Here is a 20317-nt window from a genome sequence, read left to right on the forward strand (position 1 = left end):
AAATGTCAACACAACTAAAAGATCTTCACATCTAGATTGGCAGGTGTTAATAAGCAACTTATAAGTAAATTCAAGCAGAAGTTTTCCCAGGATTGCTCAGTTTAGGAAAACAAGCATGTAAGAAATGCCCCTTAAGGCAGTCTTGTCTTTCAGAAACAGGCAGTTTAGGTAGACAATGTGTTAACCTGGTTAGAGAGAACCCAAGACAATCCATTACAATTTTTTACCTTTATTTAACTAGGCAAGTCAGTTAAAAACACATTTTTATTTTCAATGACGGCCTAGGAACAGTGTGTTAACTGCCTTGTTCAGGGGCAGAACGACAGGTTTTTACATTGTCAGCTCGGGGATTCAATCTTGCAACCTTTCAGTTACCAGTCCAACGCTCTAACCACTAGGCTACCTGCCGCCCCAATCTATAAGGATATCATGCAATTGTGTGACAAGAAAAACAATATACTTTATAGTGGTGAAATATACTACTATTGAGCCCAAACAAGTACTGTTAGCCGTGAAAGAATAATATATACCCCTTTGTCCATCTAAGCATAAAAATCCACCATATATGCAACCCTCGTACAGAAAAGTAACGTTGAGTTGGCCAAATTGGTAGACCAGTACAATGGAAACCTTACACACATAGAAATTAAACACTAATTGACCATCCCCTCTCTCTCCCTACTCCTCTCTTTCGCTCTCTTCCACTCTGCATACAGTATAAGTATAGACTGAAAATGTTGAATAATCCCTGGGTGGCATTTCTTCGCGCATATCCAGCCAGAGGTGTAATCCATAATGAGGTTTTGAATGTAGGCATTCTATAGTAGCACCTACTAAAACATTCCACAATATAATAATGAGACTTTTAATATGAAGTACCTGTACTAGGTTCTGGGCGATATGGAGAATAATTCATATCATAGTTATCAATATTATTGACAGTGTTGATGATAATAATTTATATGAAATATGATCTGAATATAAAATGAGCATTTCTATTGAACAGGGTTTGGTGGCACACCTTCATTTGATACCATTTGCTCCAATTTGGTGTCCGCAGCCCAGCCCTATTAGGTACCATAGTCCAATACAGGTACCTTTCACAGACAACAGAGCCAGATAACTACACATTAATAATACTTCAAAAGGCAGGCAATGAAAGCCCCCATCCTCAAACACACACAGCACAGATGTGTGTTTCTGTGGTTGTATGCAATTACTGCTTGGTGGCACATGGTTTGTTTCCAAATGTCAAGGATTCTATTTGAACTAGCCAACTATGGAACCTGGCAATCTCCTGAGGGCCCTCCCAGCATTCTTTTGATTAGATTCAATTTGGGGAAGAAGCCATGGGGGATTTACTGTATAGTAGGACTAAGTGTGTGTGTGTGTGTGTGTGTGTGTGTGCTGGTTCTTCTAACCTTGTGGGGACCTAAAATTCCCAAAAGTCCCCACAAGGATAGTAAAACAAGAAAAATTCTCCCTCGTGGGGATATTCCCCATGTTTCCATCAGGACAAAGGCTATTTTAAGCTTAGGGGTTAGGGTTTGGGTGACAATTAAGGTTAAAATTAGGGTTAGGGTAAGGGGTTAGTGGTTAGGTTTAGGGTTAGGAGTTATGTTTAGGGTTTGGGTTATGGGTTAAGGTTAGGGAAGGGTTATATTTAGGTGAAAATAGGATTTTGAAAGGAAATTAATTTTAGGTACCGACAAATATAGAAGAACAAAACGTGTGCGTGTGGTGTGTGCAAGAGTGTGTGTGTGTAATGCAATGTAATGGTATATAATATAATGGAATGTAATGTAATGGTATATAATATAATGGAATAGAATGTAATGGTATATAATATAATGGAATGGAATGGTATATAATGGAATGGTATATAATATAATGGAATGGAATGGTATATAATGGAATGGTATGTACACACTTAATGTTCCTTTGTTCATCAAATCTGATCTTTTCAAATAAAGGATCTTTACATACAAATTTCAATTGGCTGGGGCCTTAGCTCTGTCACTAGAGAGTTGAAAGACTGAGAGAAAAAACATTATGCCGTTTCTCTTTCTCTCTCTTTACTAAAGCAGCTGGTTTTGACAAGCAGCCTTTAGTGTAGGACCTAGAGGCCCTTCTGTGATGATTAAACTACCATGTAACGTATATATATATTTTTTTTTAAATGGATCGTCAAGTCATCTCAAAGCTAACATACACAACAGGGTCTGTATCATCAGCATAAACACAATGTGACAGGATGTCATCATAACCATTCAAGACAGTTCATTACTATTCATAACCGAGGACATATAATAGTGTATTACAAAATATGCTATTCAACCGTAATTATACAGCAGATGGATTATAGTGCCTGCATAAGCAAGTGCAGAACTCCAATTCCAAGACAACTCAAGGTCAAGGTCGGTGATTCTGGGATATAGGCCTACTATTTATAATACTGCTGCTTCCTGCATCACCATTACTCTGAACAACCATAGGCAATGAGAGCTTTTTTGCTTTCCACTTCTCCGGTCAATGCTAGCAACCCTTTCAAACCTACTTCTGGGTTTCCTTCAAAAGAGATTACATGATGAAAAGTAAAAGAACATCTATTTTCCAACACAGACTCCAAAAAACGATTTTATGCTAGGTAACAGCCCAATGTATTAACGAAATTGGTGTTGTATGGCTTACATTTCAAACAAGCTTAAAATTGTTACACCAGGGGAAAAAACTATTTCAAACACTGTGAGTGAAGTTCTGTTCACTGAGGCAAAAATGCTGAAAACCATTATTCTCATACTGTCTTTCAGTCACTAAGTCCTAAATCACTCACTCGGCTGAAATTTGCTGTTGTCAACATTTCCACATCATCTAACCAGACAAGGAATTTACTGGAGCCTAGTGTTATGAGGCAATAGCGACACGTTGATATCTGTTCTTACAGTAGGTACCGCACGGATATCAAAACAAAATGTAAAGCTTATCAAAGTACAGGGAATAAACTAGGGAAACTGGACAAGGAGACTATTTTGTATTCTCTCCCCATCCACTGCCTTTTTTGCTGTTCAGCTCTGTATTGATTTCAGAGGTTGCCCTGTTTCCATTTACCCAAGACTCCTTTCATAATGTATAACACCTCTCTGATTCATCCGCCTCTCTTTCCTGCAGCATCTACGGTTTTCATATAAAGGACGTGACACAGAGAGCTATATGCAGGCTGGCTCTCAAGCTGTTTGTCTTTATTGAACCAAAAAAGCATGGCATCTGCCAGTAATAAATATTGGACGGAATGCAAAAAGACAATCATATTTCAGTAACGACTAGCTTCTCCTCCCTAGGGAGATTTTTTTTTATCCCTTCATATTCATGACGCATAATGTAGCCACCATGATTCAATGGGCTCCAATCAAGTATTGACTCGCCTCTTCACAACAACCCATAATATCAGTTGCATCAAAACATTTCCTGGTTTAGATCAGCCTTAAGATAACTATTAGTCGCCATTATATTCACAAGGCATATCTGTAAAGCCTTCAAAGGGAATGGTATTCTCACAAAAGGGCACAAACGCCCAGAGGAAATGTTCTATTAAAACTGTATGAAGGAAGGACAGCAGAGGGCTGCTCTCTCTGCAAGTTGGTTCCTGTTCTTAATTATCTAATGGCACTAAAGTGCCTCTTTCTGTTCTATTTTTTGGGGGGATTGGAGGGAGGGGAGGGTGTCCCGAAACAAAAAAGAAACGTTTATATAATTTTCACCTCAATTTATTCAAGTGTGCTGCGCAAGAATTTAGGCCAGCTATATGCGTACAGAAAAAAATGCAGCACAATTGCTCTGAACACTGTTCTTAATTTGGTTCCAGATGTTCTCACAGTTTGCATTGAAAAATTGCAATAAACGACATTTTCAAAAACATACTCCCATTTCAAATGGTTTAGAAAAAAAACAAGAGCACTTTCCCTGAGTTGATTTATGTGATTCTATTACATTAAACATTCCTTCCCCTAAGCGGGCTCTGCTCCCTAGCAACAAGCGCTAGCAGCTCTAATGTCGTTGGCATGGGGCCAGTGTAAGCTGTCTGTGTTATTGATTGCTAGATTGAAAAGTTTGCATTTAATAGGCTCTGTAATACATGATAAAATTATTCAGAGCTCCTTGCGCCAAATTGGTTCCTTTGACTATCAAAGACTATGGCGGTTACAAACAAGGCAGCATCCCAATGTTCCAGAGGTCTTTTAAGCCTGAACCAAATTATAGCTTCAACCCTGCATAACCACAATCATACTCCAAACATGAGACCCATAATTGTATATACCAGCGAGGTATTACTGGTAGGAACAAGAAAGTCGACTTAGACAAGCAGAAACAGAGATTTTACAGAACTGACAGTCAATAGCTATTGTCTGTGGTAAACAGGCCTCAACATTGCACCTTGTTCTTTGTTTTATTCATCCAGAGAGATTAATGGCTCTGTTTGCCTTTCCCAATCTAGATATTGCACTGTTGCGCTACTCCTCATTCACAAATTATTAACAGTGGCCAGGCTGTTACATAGAAAACCTTGCCCAAAGGAGATTTTCAGTGTAAATGACTAGTTCTGAGGATGAAAAGAAGGTCAGTGGAAATCTGAGGCATTTAATTCCACTATTTCTATGTCTAAATCTAAAGGCCTTTTCTCCCAGATGATAATATACAATCTCTTCTGATGGACCGACCTTTCCATTTGTCACGCGCCGTTGTTCGACACAAACTCAATTGAGCAGCTGTGATCTTGGATCATAAAGATTGTGACTGAGTTCCTGGCCTGTGCATTCTCTATGCATTCTGGAATAAATTGGATGTGATGTTTCCTTAAAATGTACCTTTAATGGGACACAGAGTTCCCACTTTAGTTGAGGTTTACATGGGAAGGATAGAAAACTATGGGAATTGGGTCAGAGGGAATTACATGTCATTCCTGACGAAACTTGCTGTGTATATTTCCTCAAAGCCCCCCATTGTAAATCATGGCAAACCACTGAGGGGATACAGACATAGAAAGGAACATGATTTAATATGTTTCAGTTAAGGACAGAAAGGAAAGGGGAGAAAACAACAGGCTATTCAGGACATGCATGTTTCCCATTCTAAGGACTATAATGAGAGAGGACGAGGTGGGGGCTGTCACTCAACAGAGCCCATTGTGAATTCCTGTCATTATGTAAGAACCTCTCATTTCAGCAGATCTGTACAGGGAAGCTTAAAATAAACAGTAGATAGGCTAAGCCAACTGGACCTATTTAAATAATTACATCCAGTACAATGAACAATTTACATGGATTAATATAAGAACAACTACTGGAACATTTATTTCTACTAACGGAATAATGACATTAGTGCCATATTGATAAAACAAAGGTTTTTTTGTTCCCCAAAAAACCTTGAAGCGTTACATTTTAAAATATCCTATTAGCCCCTCTGCTCATATTGATGTGTAACACAACACACAAATAACACTGACAAACTTCCTCAAAAGATCCACTATCTATGCCTCAAAGAAACTGTTCACTTTTTAATGAGTTTTCACAACAATGACTGGGGGAAATGGTGGAGAGTAACAGAGCTGCTGAATAATACGGATTTACCAAGTGGCCAACACACAAAGGACGGAAATGAAATAACTGCCAGGACAACAGGACGGAAAACAGTCTATGAACTAGCCCTATGCCTTTCTTTGTTCTCCTGGGGAGAAGTATCATACTTTTAAGAAACAACAAAACATTTCTCAAACTGTCCAAAAGTACTTCCCGAATTGGGTGATATTATCCTCCTGCAATGTAACACTTGTATGGGCAAACTAACCGTGCCATTTAAAATATGCACATTATTCAAGACGATTTACGAATACTGCAACTGGTGATTGATGTTGAAACTTTTTTTAAACAATGTCAGTGGAAAGGCAATAATTTAACCTGAGTTTGACAGCCCTAATAACCCCCCACTGACAACAATTCCATTGTTCCTATGCAGTGAATATGAATGGTAAAGCTGTTTTTGCAGTGTGGGTTGCCCGCAGTGCAGATCTGATTGAATTCCAGGCTGTAACTGTAATGTGCACAAAAAGACTGCAACTGGAGCAGCTTGAAATGCATTCATAACACAGATGGACTAATATATGTTCTCATGAAATATTCAAGGACATTATGGTGGGATGATTGGCTGGCAATAAAAACTAAAGGGTAAGGCATACTGACTCAACAAGCCTTGGCAACCTATCTAATAAAAGCCACATTGTTTATTCGCAAGCAAAATGAATACCCCCAGGTTGAAATTAATAATGTCACTATGATGGCTTTAAGAGAAGGGTATGTGTGTGGGTGGGTGTCTGAGTATTTGGGTCTGTCTGTGCGTCCATGTTGATGTCTATTTTTATAGTTTTTTTCTGCTCGACTTTAACAAAACTAATCCAATCAAGGCAACCAGATTAGGGAATATTTGAATGGAATAATGCTCCCTCTATGTCACTAGCATAGCGTGTGAGTGTTATACTAGCTGTTTGGGATGCCTTTTATGTTCTAGGAGAGGTCACATCAATAACAAGTCTGTTGTTTCAGAGCCAGTTAATGGACAGACAAAACCCTTCACTTCCTCTGTGAGGTCACCCCTGGGATCCAAACTCATTGTTTAACAATCCACCAGCAAAGCATCTCACCCCCTGGAGCACACAGGCAAAAAACAGCTGGAAATTACACAAATATTATCTGACATTTTGAAAGGACTAAATTACTAAACCGTTTTTGCCATCGGAATCCAAATTTGATTACAAAGCACATGCCTGCTAGGACGTGTTTTTCTGGCCCATTCAAATTCCAGGCATGCTCAAACGCTCCCCACATCTAATAGATTTTTCCACCCCGCCACACAATTTACTGCTTACACGTTTAGAATTTTTTGGCTTCCGGCCAAACTTCAGTCAAGGGAATTAATGATATGAGCAGATCAGTGAGGGAAAAACAGCTTGTGATTCTCTCTCCAACAGGTCTGAAAATAATGAAGAGAACATGCCCATAAACCAAAACCCACTGCTATCAGAGTCACACAATCAATAGAACACTCCATTGAATTACTTCAAAAGCTTTGGATAGTTCCAAGAATTAGTTTGAGGAAATTGCATAGGGAGAGAAAATGACAAAGGGAGCGTACGGCATCTATCTGATTAATACACAGTTGAATGAAGAATATGCTTTACAACAAGACATTCTTTCATTTCAAATCCATGCCTTTGTCTATCGGATCACAAAATATTTTTCATGGTCGGTTTTCTACCATAGTATAATAGAAAAGCAACATCAACTACAATCATATGTATATTGCCAGGATAACTCAACCCAGTGAAAGAAATCTGTTTTCTATTCTCTTTATCATTCTGCGGGTCTGTGTCAGCATAAATAATTTGGTGAACTCTGAAAGATGCTGCGAAGGTTATAATCCATCGACTGCGTCAATTTAAAATATTCCAACTGAAACATTTTCTGAAGATTGCCAGTGGCTGCATCTGGACAGACATAAATAATGTATAATGCGTTATGCACTGGATTCATTATATTTCTATGGGGCACCTGTGAAACATACCATATTCATTCTAGTAGGAATGTATATGTTGGCACAGTGTTGTTAACTAGAAAGCAGCATGGTTTAATTTGCTTCCTGTAAATCATTTCATCATCGACCTCCAGCTAGGTGAGAAGTAAGAGAGGGGGGTAGAGAGAGTCAAAAATGTGACCTTGCACAATCCCTGTCATCATGTCACAGCACAAATCTTGCTGGGGAAGGAGCGGCAGTTGTGAATGATGAATCATGACTAATGATCCACACATGTTCTCTCTTTTCTTCTTGCTCTCTCTCTCTCTCTCTCTCTCTCTCTCTCTCTCTCTCTCTCTCTCTCTCTCTCTCTCTCTCTCTCTCTCTCTCTCTCTCTCTTGAAAGCAAGTCTAAAAAGAGGTAGAGATGTTCTATGTGCTATATTCCTATGCTTCCCGTTGATATATTTTTTTTTATGGAAAATATATTTCACAGCAGTTGATATGGAACAATGATGCTCTACACCTACACTATACTTGCTTTATTTGTCACAGAAACTGAAATTAGGTGAACTATTAGAATTTTTTTCAACAAGGAAATGGCGGAGCATTTCTGCATAGAGCATCTTTAACGCCATCGATAAGAGACATTACTGTGAAGCCGTATTCATCGACCTGGCCAAGGCTTTTGACTCTGTCAATCACCACATTCTTATTGGCAGACTCGACAGCCTTGGTTTCTCAAATGACCGCCTCGCCTGGTTCACCAACTACTTCTCTGATAGAGTTCAGTGTGTCAAATCGGTGGGCCTGTTGTCTGGGCCTCTGGCAGTCTCTATGGGTGTGCCACAGGGTTCAATTCTCGGGCCGACTCTCTCCTCTGTATACATCCATGATGTTGCTCTTGCTGGTGGTGATTCTCTGATCCACCTCTACGCAGACAACACCATTCTGTTGACTTCTGGCCCCTCGTTGGACACTGTGTTAACTAACCTCCAGACGAGCTTCAATGCCATACAACTCTCCTTCCGTGGCCTGCTCTTAAACGCAACTGCTCTTAAACGCAAGTAAAACTAAATGCATGCTATTCAATCGATCACTGCCCACACCTGCTCGCACGTCCAGCATCACTACTCTGGACGGCTCTGACTTAGAATATATGGACAACTACAAATACCTGGGTGTCTGGTTAGACTGTAAACTCTCCTTCCAGACTCACATTAAGCATCTCCAATCCAAAATTAAATCTAGAATCGGCTTCCTATATCGCAACAAAGCATCCTTCACTCATGCTGCCAAACATACCCTCGTAAAACTGACCATCCTACCGATCCTCGACTTCGGTGATGTCATCTATAAAATAGCCTCCAACACTCTACTCAACAATCTGGATGCAGTCTATCACAGTGCCATCCGTTTTGTCACCAAAGCCCCATACACTACCCATCATTGCGACCTGTACGCTCTCGTTGGTTGGCCCTCGCTTCATACTCGTCACCAAACCCACTGGTTACAGGTTATCTACAAGTCTCTGCTAGGTAAAGTTCCCCCTTATCTCAGCTCACTGGTCACCATAGCAGCACCCACTCGTAGCACGCGCTCCAGCAGGTATATCTCACTGGTCACCCCCAAAGCCAATTCCTCCTTTGGTCGTCTTTCCTTCCAGTTCTCTGCTGCCAATGACTGGAACGAACTGCAAAAATCTCTGAAGCTGGAGACTCATATCTCCCCCACTAGCTTTAAGCACCAGCTGTCAGAGCAGCTCACAGATCACTGCACCTGTACATAGCCCATCTGTAAACAGCCCATCTATCTACCTACCTCATCCCCATACTGTATTTATGTATTTATCTTGCTCCTTTGCACCTCAGTATCTCTACTTGCACATTCATCTTCTGCACATCTACCATTCCAGTGTTTAATTGCTATATTATAATTACTTCGCCACCATGGCCTATTTATTGCCTTAACTTACCTCATTTGCACTCACTGTATATAGACTTTTTGTTTTCTTTTGTTCTACTGTATTATTGACTGTATGTTTTGTTTATTTCATGTGTATCTCTGTGTTGTTGTATGTGTCGAATTGCTATGCTTTATCTTGGCCAGGTCGCAGTTGCAAATGAGAACTTGTTCTCAACTAGCCTACCTGGTTAAATAAAGGTTAAAAAAAATTTTTTAAAAAAATGGTAGGAACATACAATAGATGGCTAGATGCAGATATTGATGTCACAGTTATATACTGTATGTAAAAAGCTCTAATGTAAAAAGACAACATCTAAAGCCATATGTCTTTTGCCAGATGTCCTGTACGGTAGAGAGCCCATATCACGTTATTCTTGTAAAAACACATTGAGGTTGCTCCTATGTCTATCTTCCATAGAAAATAGATCTTCAACACCAGATTATATTCTTACAATCTCTGTATTCCTCACTTACACATCTCTCTGTTTCCTGTCCAGTCCACTGGAATAGAACAACAAATTTCGACAGGCCAAAAATTGGAACAGTTCTCTTAGGGATGGATGGAAACGAATGTAAACTTTCCCTGCTAAAGCGGCATGGTGGAATTGGTTTATTTACAGCTGCAGGTCCAGATAAGTGTAATATTGCTCAGCACTCTAGAATGTGGAGAGCCTTGAAAACAGTTCATTCTTCCTCAAGATGGCACTTGAATTATAACAGCAATCTCAACTTGCTTCACACTGTTAAAAATCACTGGTCGATGCGGCGCTATAGCTAGCAGGCAAGGCAAGGGCACTCTTTCTCTAATTAATGACAGTGGAGACCTCTGTTTCCCTATCCTTTGCGAACAGAGCACGTAGCTTAGTTGCTATAATATCGCATCATATAATTCACATGAAGAACAATAGCACTGTGATCCTGCTATTCATGACACATTTGTAGAGAGCATTTTTTATGCTTTCCATGCACTGTACTTCTCATTGGCTGTCTGCCAGGAAACATTAGGATACACTCACATAAAAAAATGCTTCCCTTAATAACAATAGCACACTGTACTACCCTTTAGTGCACAATTGATTTCTATGTAACTCTGGCAGTATCCTGTTTTTTTATGAATAAATGGCTCAGATATTCAAGATCCAGAGAGGACATCCACGTATTTATAACAACAATTAGCTAACAGATCATTCATGTTATGAGTAGAACTGAGCAGGCAGGAAAGCTCTTCCCGACAATAAGAAACTCATTGGGTTATAAATGATCATTTCCCAAAAAAGGGGAATAACGATTCAGAAGCAATATCTCTTTAATTCATATTTAATTTCAATCATCAGTTCATCACAGCTATATTGCTATCCAAACCAAAGCTCATTGGAATAGCGTGTCCTTGTTGAATGATCCCTCTCTTATCGTTAGAGAGACAACGGCAAGCTGGCAGGGGTGGGAACACATGCCACAGAGCTAGGGCTGCTGGTGCCCTGCCAGGGGAGTTCTGCTGACCTGGCACATTCAGCAGGCAGCCAGGGAGATACTCCACTGGAGGGACAAGTGCATTTACACACAGCCTGATGGAGTCATTAACGACCACATCACTCATTAGCATCATACAGCCACAGAGAATATTAGAAGGTGACGAGACTGACTGACATCAAATAAATCTATACAGCTGTTTTTATCCCTCCGTTATTTCCTGTTATGACTAATACACAATCACTACACACACACACACACACACATAGACATAGAGAAGCACTGACACACATGCATACAAACGCACACACTGACACACACGCGCACACACACTATTGATTCCTCATGTTGTAGAACGACAAAGCGGCCATTATTGATTCTCCAATCCACTTTCTCTTTAGAATCTAACGATATAGAGTGTATTCAAGGGCAATATAACACTCAAAGGCAAAAACAAGCAAGCTCTCCAGCTACTAAAGGATTTATGAATCATCCACAACCCCCAAACAATAACAACTATCAATAACACATTCTGAAGGGGACTTTTCTTTATTTTGTTGCTTGTTTCAGTCATTCTCTAGTCAAATGTTTCTTTGGTAATGGAAAAATTATTTATTGCAAAACATTACAGCAGTATCTCTAGAAAGTTCCAAGAATATGGTGAGGATGTTGGGGCCCATCCCAAATTGATACAACTATGTGTGACTATACCTTATATCTTGTTTTGATGTCAATGGGAGATTTTTGCAAAAAAGTTTAAGTTATCTGTAGTCAGTATTCTGTTAACTACGAATAAAAAGAGAAACCCAAATAGAAAAATATGAAATTGGAGTTAGAGAATTCTGAATGTGTCATTAACATTCTATGACAATTTTGCTGCTTCACTATCATCTGAAGGGGGAGAACATACAGTTCTTCAAAGGGAATATTAAGTCCTTCACATTTCTTTTGTTAAATAAACCTTCTTGTTTTATATCGGCAAGGATTAGCATGACTCATCAGCCTCCTTCATATCTTGTGATTCATGTTCTTTTTACTGCAGCAGTGAAATACCACAATGCAGCTATCAAATACCTCAACGACATTAATGGTACAAATTAAGGATGCCAGAGGTTTGAGGCAATTATACAGGAATGTACATGCAATTATAACTGTAACATGAGCAATAATAAATGCATAATGAAAAATGTTTGATTGGTCATAAATGTGTTAGTGCATTCATGTGGTTCTAACAGTGATGTGTAATCCAAACTGGTAACTATTTTATACAAAGCCTTCATCTATAAGAGGCTTATAAGTATTAACAAATAGTTAAAATTCCATGTATAACTGAAATGTTATGGACAGAATTCTAGTACTTATTCTGACTACTCATAGACAGACAAACAAAATAGCTTGAGAGACAGGAAAGCAGTTGTCCTCACCCAATTGAGCCCTCTCCCTTTGGATGTCTCTGAAGTTGAGGCCGCTGGTGAAAGTGCTCTCCCTGTATCTGTGGAGGGCCTCTCTGCGCCCATTGGCACCCAGCTCCCTCAGGACAGATGGCTTCAGAGGCGCTGCCCGCAGTCCGTGGGACCATCCCGAAAACTCTGGGACTGTCCACTTCACCAGGTCTTCCAACCGAACAATCACCTTCTCTGACACAGCAATGACCTCGTGCTATAAGAGAGACAAGAGAAGGAGGGTAGGGAGTGTGAGGTCAGGAGGGAAAAAAATTACAGGGATATGTCAATTCATAACACCATCTTAAGACTATTATAAGAGTTACTATTAGAGATGGGGTCATACAGACGTAGGATCTTAATTTGAGCCAGTTTGCTACAGCAGGGAAATAAACTTGCAGCAACAGGAATGTGAATTATCATTATATTATAATTAATTGACTTTTTTGTAGGGGTTGATACATTTTTCAAAAGGGAAAATCAAGTCTGAAATGTAAAAGTGGAAATTACAAAGCCTTTTGAAACCTCTAATACACTACAAGTTTTACATCTCCTGTGATCAAATTAAGATCCTACATCTGCAGCTTGCCATGGTAACCAGGGTGAACTTTTCTAAGCAACCTTTTGTTCAAATGTAATACTCTTGAGAGTCTACAACCCTTGAACAAGTTGTGTTCCTGGTTCTTTCAACCCTTTGAGGCAAACTAAAATAACTTTTTTGATCTATCCCTTTTGAGGAATTGCAACTCCAATGGAAAAATTGTGGCATAGAAATGTTGAAATGTGGTTCCATTTTGAGGAGTAATGGGCTTGTTATCCGGCCGGAGTGGTAGGAGATTGTTATTAAGCTGCAGAATCTGGAGGACAGATGTGTCCATCTGGAGAAACATGCTTTTTAACGTTTACCTTGCAATAGTCTGTACACCTCTTCCCTGAAGCAACCTTTAAAGGGATAGTTCAGGATTTTGGCAAGTAAGCCCTTTGTCTACTTATCCAGAGTCAGATGATATATTGGATACCATTTTTATGTATCTGCGTCCAGTATGAAGGAAGTTAGAGACAGTTTCGTGAGCCAATCATAACTAGCGGTAGCGTAATGACTGGAAGTCTACTGTACTTCCCAAAGGTTTTCTGTCATTGCACTAACGCTAGTTAGCAACTTCATTCAAACTACACGCAGAGACATAAAAATGGTATCCACGAGTTCATCTGACTCTAGGGAAGCAGATAATGGGCCTCATTGCCAAAATCTCAAACTATCCCTTTAAGCATTCACACGCACACACACACACACACACATACAGTGACTTCATTACGTTTCACACAGAGTAAATTTGCACAATGCCAGTTCCACACTGCTAACAAAACTGAGTTAATCAAAAACAAAGCTGTAAATAAGAAAAGCTGCGATGGCTAGCTTCCTATATCTGTGTCTTCTTAGTAAACACAAACATAAACATGATTATATAAACTCCTATAATGTGCTGTCAAGTGGTGGTTGGTTGGTGGTTGAAACTGTTTGCTGGCATCATGACTGTCTTCTTTTTAAAAGGAAGACATTTAAATAACATAGAACTCCATTTTAGTACCAATCAACAGCAGACAGTATAAATTGTTAAGCAGTGATGCCTGCAGCCAAAAACATCCTCTGGAATTCTTCTTGTGCTTTGATACAGTTGACTAAGTAAACATACTAAACTGGTAACTCATAGAAGTATACATTATATTTAATACTACGTTACTCAGAAGATTTCACAATGGATTTTCTACAGTTAACATCTTAGGTCTTGAATGAGTGTCTTCATAACATACCGTATAGCAGCGGTTCCCAAACCTTTCTGGCCCGCGATGCCATTTTGATATTTAAAAAAGTCTGCAACCCAACCATGTAAAATTAAGTTATGTAATCAACGGCCAATATTTACTTTGGGCTATGACAGTCTATTACAAATCAGTCTGACAGTATTTTTTACAGTATGTCAATATGAAGACGATATGGTTTGAAGTGACTGAAATGCATCAGAAAGGTATTGGGAAGTTCAGAAGATCATCAGGCAATAATGTTGTATGATCTGTGTAGAAGTCTGATTTAGTGCCTGGTCTTGTCCACTCGGTTTTAACGGCTTGTTGGCAAACTACAGGGAAAAAGTATGTACATACGTGTTCCTGAGGATCTTTCAGTGAAGGGGCCATAATATTTTGTAGCTTAAACCATTCAAAAGATAGAGACACATTTGTAGGAAGAAAACAGAAACCGCTCTGTTTATTACAACCACATCTAGCAGCTACCGGAGGTTACTGACGTAACCCCGGTTCTATGAACCAAGCGCAAAATTTCTCTCGCTGCCCCACTTTCAAATCAGGCGACCCCTAGTTTGGGAAATCCTGCTGTATAGTTTCCTCACAGAAAGAAACATTTAAACTGCATGTTTCCCAAACATCATTCAATTGTATGTGACGTGTGGGTGTCAAACTGTCCTGTTTTGTGATGTGTTTTACTTGAGTGCAACAGGTGATTGTCATTCAACAGCTGTCATGACATTATATTATGAGTTCAAAAACACAACACACATTTAAATGCAGTGAAACACCCACACTGAGTTACCATAAAGAGTTAAGGTACTGATATTGGAAGGAAGTGGAAGATAAAACCACCAAGCTGCATATAGGTCAGAGGTCTCTGTAGGCTACCAATGGGAAGATGTGACACTTCAAATAAAACAATTCACAAGAGAGGTTGTTGCTATATCATTTTTGCAGACTACAAATAAAGGTTGATATTGTGACTAGGCTTACAACAATCTCAGTGGTTTATGGAGCAATAATATTACAATGTGATTTATTACAGGTTCATGATAGTACAGCAAACAGTACAGCAGATATGACCCCTTCTTTACTTTACAACAAATAATGCATGAGGGCTTATATAACATGTATAGAATGTCAACTGTGTAATTGGTAGAAAGGTGTGCTTTTATGACTTAAAATTCAACAATTGTGCTATGATTTCATGATCTCTAAATGTCCATAAAATCCATATTATTCCATATCATTCTGTGAAAAGAGCACCACAGTACTTGAACAGTAAGGGACATTCCTAAATGTCACCATTGTAGGGCAAAGCGGTACATTTGTTGGACAGGCCTTTCAGTTAAGAGTCAGAGTCTCACAGGCAGCCCCTGTCATGCTGCGAAGGTTTCAGTCTGGTGGCTCAGGGGGTCAACCCAGGAATTCCTTAGGCCAAAAGGAGATTAGTAATTGAGTAATGGACATGGTGACATGAACAATGCTCTTTGGTGCACTAGGCTGAGAGAGTGAAACGCAATATGAGTTCATTATCTTTCCTCCTCAACACTGACCTTAGATACAGTGTCTCAAAACAAACTCAACCATCTAAAAATGAGCACAGGAGAGGTTAGGGTCTGATGTATTCTACTGAAACTATTTTTAAAATAGAACTTGGTTAAATAGTTGTTATATGTTGTTACAATTTATATGCCTGCAAGATATTGGCGTTCTGATTTCTGCCATAAACTATAAGCAGCTACTATTTTGTTTTGTACAGTGTGTAATTTCAAAAATACTTTAAACACACACAGAACTGAATACTATTTGACTTATTTTGACTGTGGGGTGTATAACCACAGACTAAATCATATTAGGCTGAAGCAGTGCTATGAGCATTCACTAAAGAATAAAAATATGCTAAGTACATTCTCTGGAAACAGCTCATCTGTGGTTTCAGTCCTCTAAGGTTATAATGATCCACTATAGCTTGGGGCTTTAGAGTCATGCATTATGGGAAATGTGTTTGATGTTAAAGTGGTTTGTCAATGACAAGGTGTAAACCAATCCAAAGAGCACCAATTCTTCATGTGTTGAGGGAAAAAACACTGTATATCATTACATATATCACAGAATAGCGGCATATAAGAACACATTTATGTGTATGGAAATAACACAAACCAAAATGATGTGTTTTTTTTACTTTGAAGTGCATGACATTCAGTTTAAATTACATTTTAAATTATCCCCAGTACTGCCCTAAAAACCTGACAATAATTTACATGTATTTTCGAAACGCAAAAGGAATTCACTTGAGGGCAACGTTTCCGACTTAATGGCTTGTTCTGCAGTGGAGGGATAGTTGTTGGGTGAATAGGGTGACTTGGTATCATGCTCACTGACCAGTATGAATCTTACATAAGTCCTTATATTGAGCTATTGGTTGTATATCTGGACTACCAGATAACATAACTGAAAAAAACATTCCTATGGCTAAAATTACTTTTGCAAACAGACTCCCTCCAGGAAAATCAGAGAAGAAGAAAATAAACAACATATAATCTGATTTCCCTATTTACAGGTCCCCAGCACTCAAACACCACAAGCATGGATTTTTGCCATAAACCAAAGCTGATTCTGGACAGATGCCACCATTTCTTTCTACTGCAATCAATACAACTGCTGCAGTCACTGCTCTCATACCTCACTGCTTTGTCATTTACAGGAATAGAGTGCCAAACAAGAAGTGACATCACAGATAATAACAAATTATTAGTGTATGAACAGGAAATACCAGACTACTTGCCAATGTTCTATTTCCACGATGGGTACCTTAAGCAGGACAACGATAAGGCCCAAGCAATTAGCTGTAGCAGCACTGAAATGGTTGTAGCAGTAAGTGTTATCTAAAAAAGCTCTCTTGAAACATGAGCCAAAAAAAGACAGCGTATTGAGCCAACATGTACCGGAGGGGGGCGTTGAGGGCAAGACTTAATACTGTGTCACTGCTTTGCAAGAAGCGGTTCTCAGACCACAGAATGCAGAGACGCAAATAGAGGTTGTATCATAATGGGTGCGCCACATAACACAATGCCTTTATACATAGCATGCGGTCAGTCTGTATGGTGGAGTAGAAGGGTTGTCAGCGAAAGCAAAATGAGCACAGTAGGACATGGGTTTCTCTTGTCCCTGCCTACACTGGGAGGGGCAAAGAGCATACAAATACCCAGGCCTGAGGGGAAATGACATAATATGTTGAGCATTGAACTCAAGAAGGGATATCCAGAGAGATTTATAACCTCCTTTTATCCCACTGAGAAAATGACTTGTTATTGTATTCATGACATGAGCACATTTGTGCTGTAGATAAGTAGTCTTACACGTACCCATTAGTCAGAGGCTATAACTACCACGTATATCTTACAAACTGAAAGCTGTCTCGGGCTAAGCGGATTTGCATATTAGGGCAGTCATAAAATAAAGATCATTAACTGACTGGTAATAACTGCAGCCAGTTACTTGTTTGAGTAAAATTCCAATGTAATCTTTATAGGGCAATTTGCTGAGAACATCAAGTTTAAAATCACATTTAAGGGGGTCGTCGGCATCAACATCACACTTTTAGATGTCATCGTATGTTGTGTCATAATCTACTTCAGCTCTGCTCTAGGCTATTGCTATAACTATCCATTTCCAACTGCCAACACTCTGGAGTCACTCTGTCCTTTGATCTTGGAAGGAGTCAAATAATATTGTCCAGATATCCAATCGTGTGTGATGTTACCACTTTGCAATGCAAATCAGGCTTCTCAAGGGGTGGGGCTGACTTGTCCCTTATTGCACAAGTGTGTTTCTTAATAATAGCCGTGCATGCACTCAAAGTATTTACAAAGTCATTACATTGTGTTAAAGGCTAATGCAAAGTAAGGATTTGGATGATTCTAGTTGAGTGAAGAAAATAAAAGGTTTCAATTACATGTATTCATAGCAGGGTCCACTATAAGGAAATATGATAGCTACTGCATTACACAAGAGGACCATCAGCAGGGGAAAAGTCGGTTTCTATGTTTGCATTGCTAATCAAATACAAACTAGGCTTTGTCCTTCCTAAATGACAAATGCAACCGCTGGCATATTTCATGTGACCTCAAAATCAAGTAAGAGCATAGTGAAATGTGTTTCAGTAGAATTGCCTATTTGTGTAGGCTACAGTAGCACATAGCAAATGTTTGATTGTTTTATATACCCCACAATAAATGAATATACAAAACCAATATTTGTCGCTCTATGCGGTTATGAAATGTGATACAGGCGTCATATTTAGCCACTTAACAAAATACCTCAGTTAATCATATTGCCAATGGCAACATATCAGACTACAGTAAATCTTATTTTGTAACGCTTTGTCTTTTCGACCTATCTTAATCTCTGGATAAGAGGGCAGAACGTTTGAGCTGACAACAATATCACATTGTTAGGAATGCGAATGATTTCATGGAAATTATGCAAATGATGAACAAGTTAGACGTGCTAGCACTCGTCTTCAATAGGTTGTGTGCGCTTACTCAGCAGCCATTCATATGATATGATGAAAGATTATATTTATGGTGTTGTTGAATCGAGGCGTTTTGATCTCATATGCTTTACCATTTCACAATTTCAGTCAATATCACCGTTTGACACGCACCATGAAGAAATAAAATGACATAGCCTACGCGTTGGACTTGTAGGGGATTTTTCTTCCCCTAATACAATTAACCTCATACAGCGCACGAGCGTTATTACGCACAGCTGGATACGATTGAACTGCACATTCAGCAGTTGACACAATGAGGAACAAATAGGCTAAGCAGTCAATAACACTGTAATAGACAGACACATTATGCCGTTTGCGATGGATCAATGTGGGTATCACATAATGCATGCACGTTATACAACGAATGACCAAAGAATGCAGAAAATGCCACATCGATGTATCAACAGAATGTTTGAAGGTTATTACCTCTCCATGACTAACTGTCCTTCCCAAGGGAGTATCTTCGGGTAAGAAATAAAGTTTTGAGCTTGATAAAAGTTGCTTAGTAGTTCTTTCCTCCCACAACAGCTGTAGCTCCGCTATGCAAATTGAATCTCCGGGTTTACATTTTACGAAGAAAAAGTCTCCGAGGGACAGAATCCTTGGTTTACCGTCCCGGTGAAATTTAAAAGCCTTGTAGAATATGTATGGTCCGTGTAAACCGCAAGACGAGCCTACCCACTGTGGAGAAAATAGCAATAAGCAACTTAATGAATGAGTTATTCATATTCAAAAATGTGGAAACATTGAATGGGACGACATGCGCAATGACTATGGCTTGACAAATCATTAAATTACGCACAAAATACCACCTGCATCTGATTTTAGGACTGATTTAGAACCATGTTACTATATATTTACTTATTCTAATATGATGTAAAAACAACAAAAACACCAAAGAATTGTAAATGAGCTGCAAACACAAAGGTTTGTCTCCATATTGTTAATATCATGCGAAAATACAATATGTTGGTGTATGATTTTAATGTTACCTTGAGTGAGTTAGGCTCCATCTCGACGTTCTGAATTGATTAAACTCAACACGCTCTCCAAACTTGTTGGCTTGAATGGATTGCAGAAGGTCCTGTAAGGACCCTATATTTATTTTAAGTTTAAAAGCTCTTTGTGGATAATATTAAACACTTACAAAAATATTTAGTTGCTCCGAAATTACCAAATGCATGGCTTTTGTTGCTGTGCATAAATTAAGCTAATAAGAATCAACATTAGATAATATTGTGCCCATAAAACCGTCCCTTTTCAATCAGGAAAACCACATATGTCCATTAATATCATTTGAATTCGACAAAAGTAACTATGAGATTAACACTGTGCATCAGTCTGATAATTTCTCAATAGTGTATTTAAGTTATGTGCAATGGAAAAAGATTGTGTTACCTTATAATTTTTAAGAAATGTATTTGAATGTCTATCTCTTCCAGGACCTGTGTAAAGATCGTTTGTATGAAAGAACATTTCTCACAGTAATGATACAAGGGCGCTCGCTCTGGATTCCTCAA

The 20317-nt window shown here is 39.0% G+C and overlaps 1 protein-coding gene across 1 annotated transcript in view; it reads right to left on the bottom strand.

The window, feature by feature from the left end:
- Positions 1-19877, bottom strand: part of LOC115193672 (AT-rich interactive domain-containing protein 5B) — a 68938-nt gene extending 49061 nt beyond the window's left edge. The window contains exons 1-3 of the mRNA XM_029752544.1: positions 19790-19877; positions 19224-19478; positions 12419-12653 (exon numbers count right to left, since the gene is read on the bottom strand). Of these exons, the coding sequence (XP_029608404.1) occupies positions 12419-12653; positions 19224-19478; positions 19790-19810 (511 nt within the window). The 5' untranslated portion in view covers positions 19811-19877. The remainder of the gene's footprint in view (positions 1-12418; positions 12654-19223; positions 19479-19789) is intronic.
- Between the last annotated feature and the right edge of the window lie 440 nt (positions 19878-20317).

This window comes from Salmo trutta, chromosome 5 (assembly GCF_901001165.1).
Source record: "Salmo trutta chromosome 5, fSalTru1.1, whole genome shotgun sequence".
NCBI lineage: Eukaryota > Metazoa > Chordata > Actinopteri > Salmoniformes > Salmonidae > Salmo > Salmo trutta.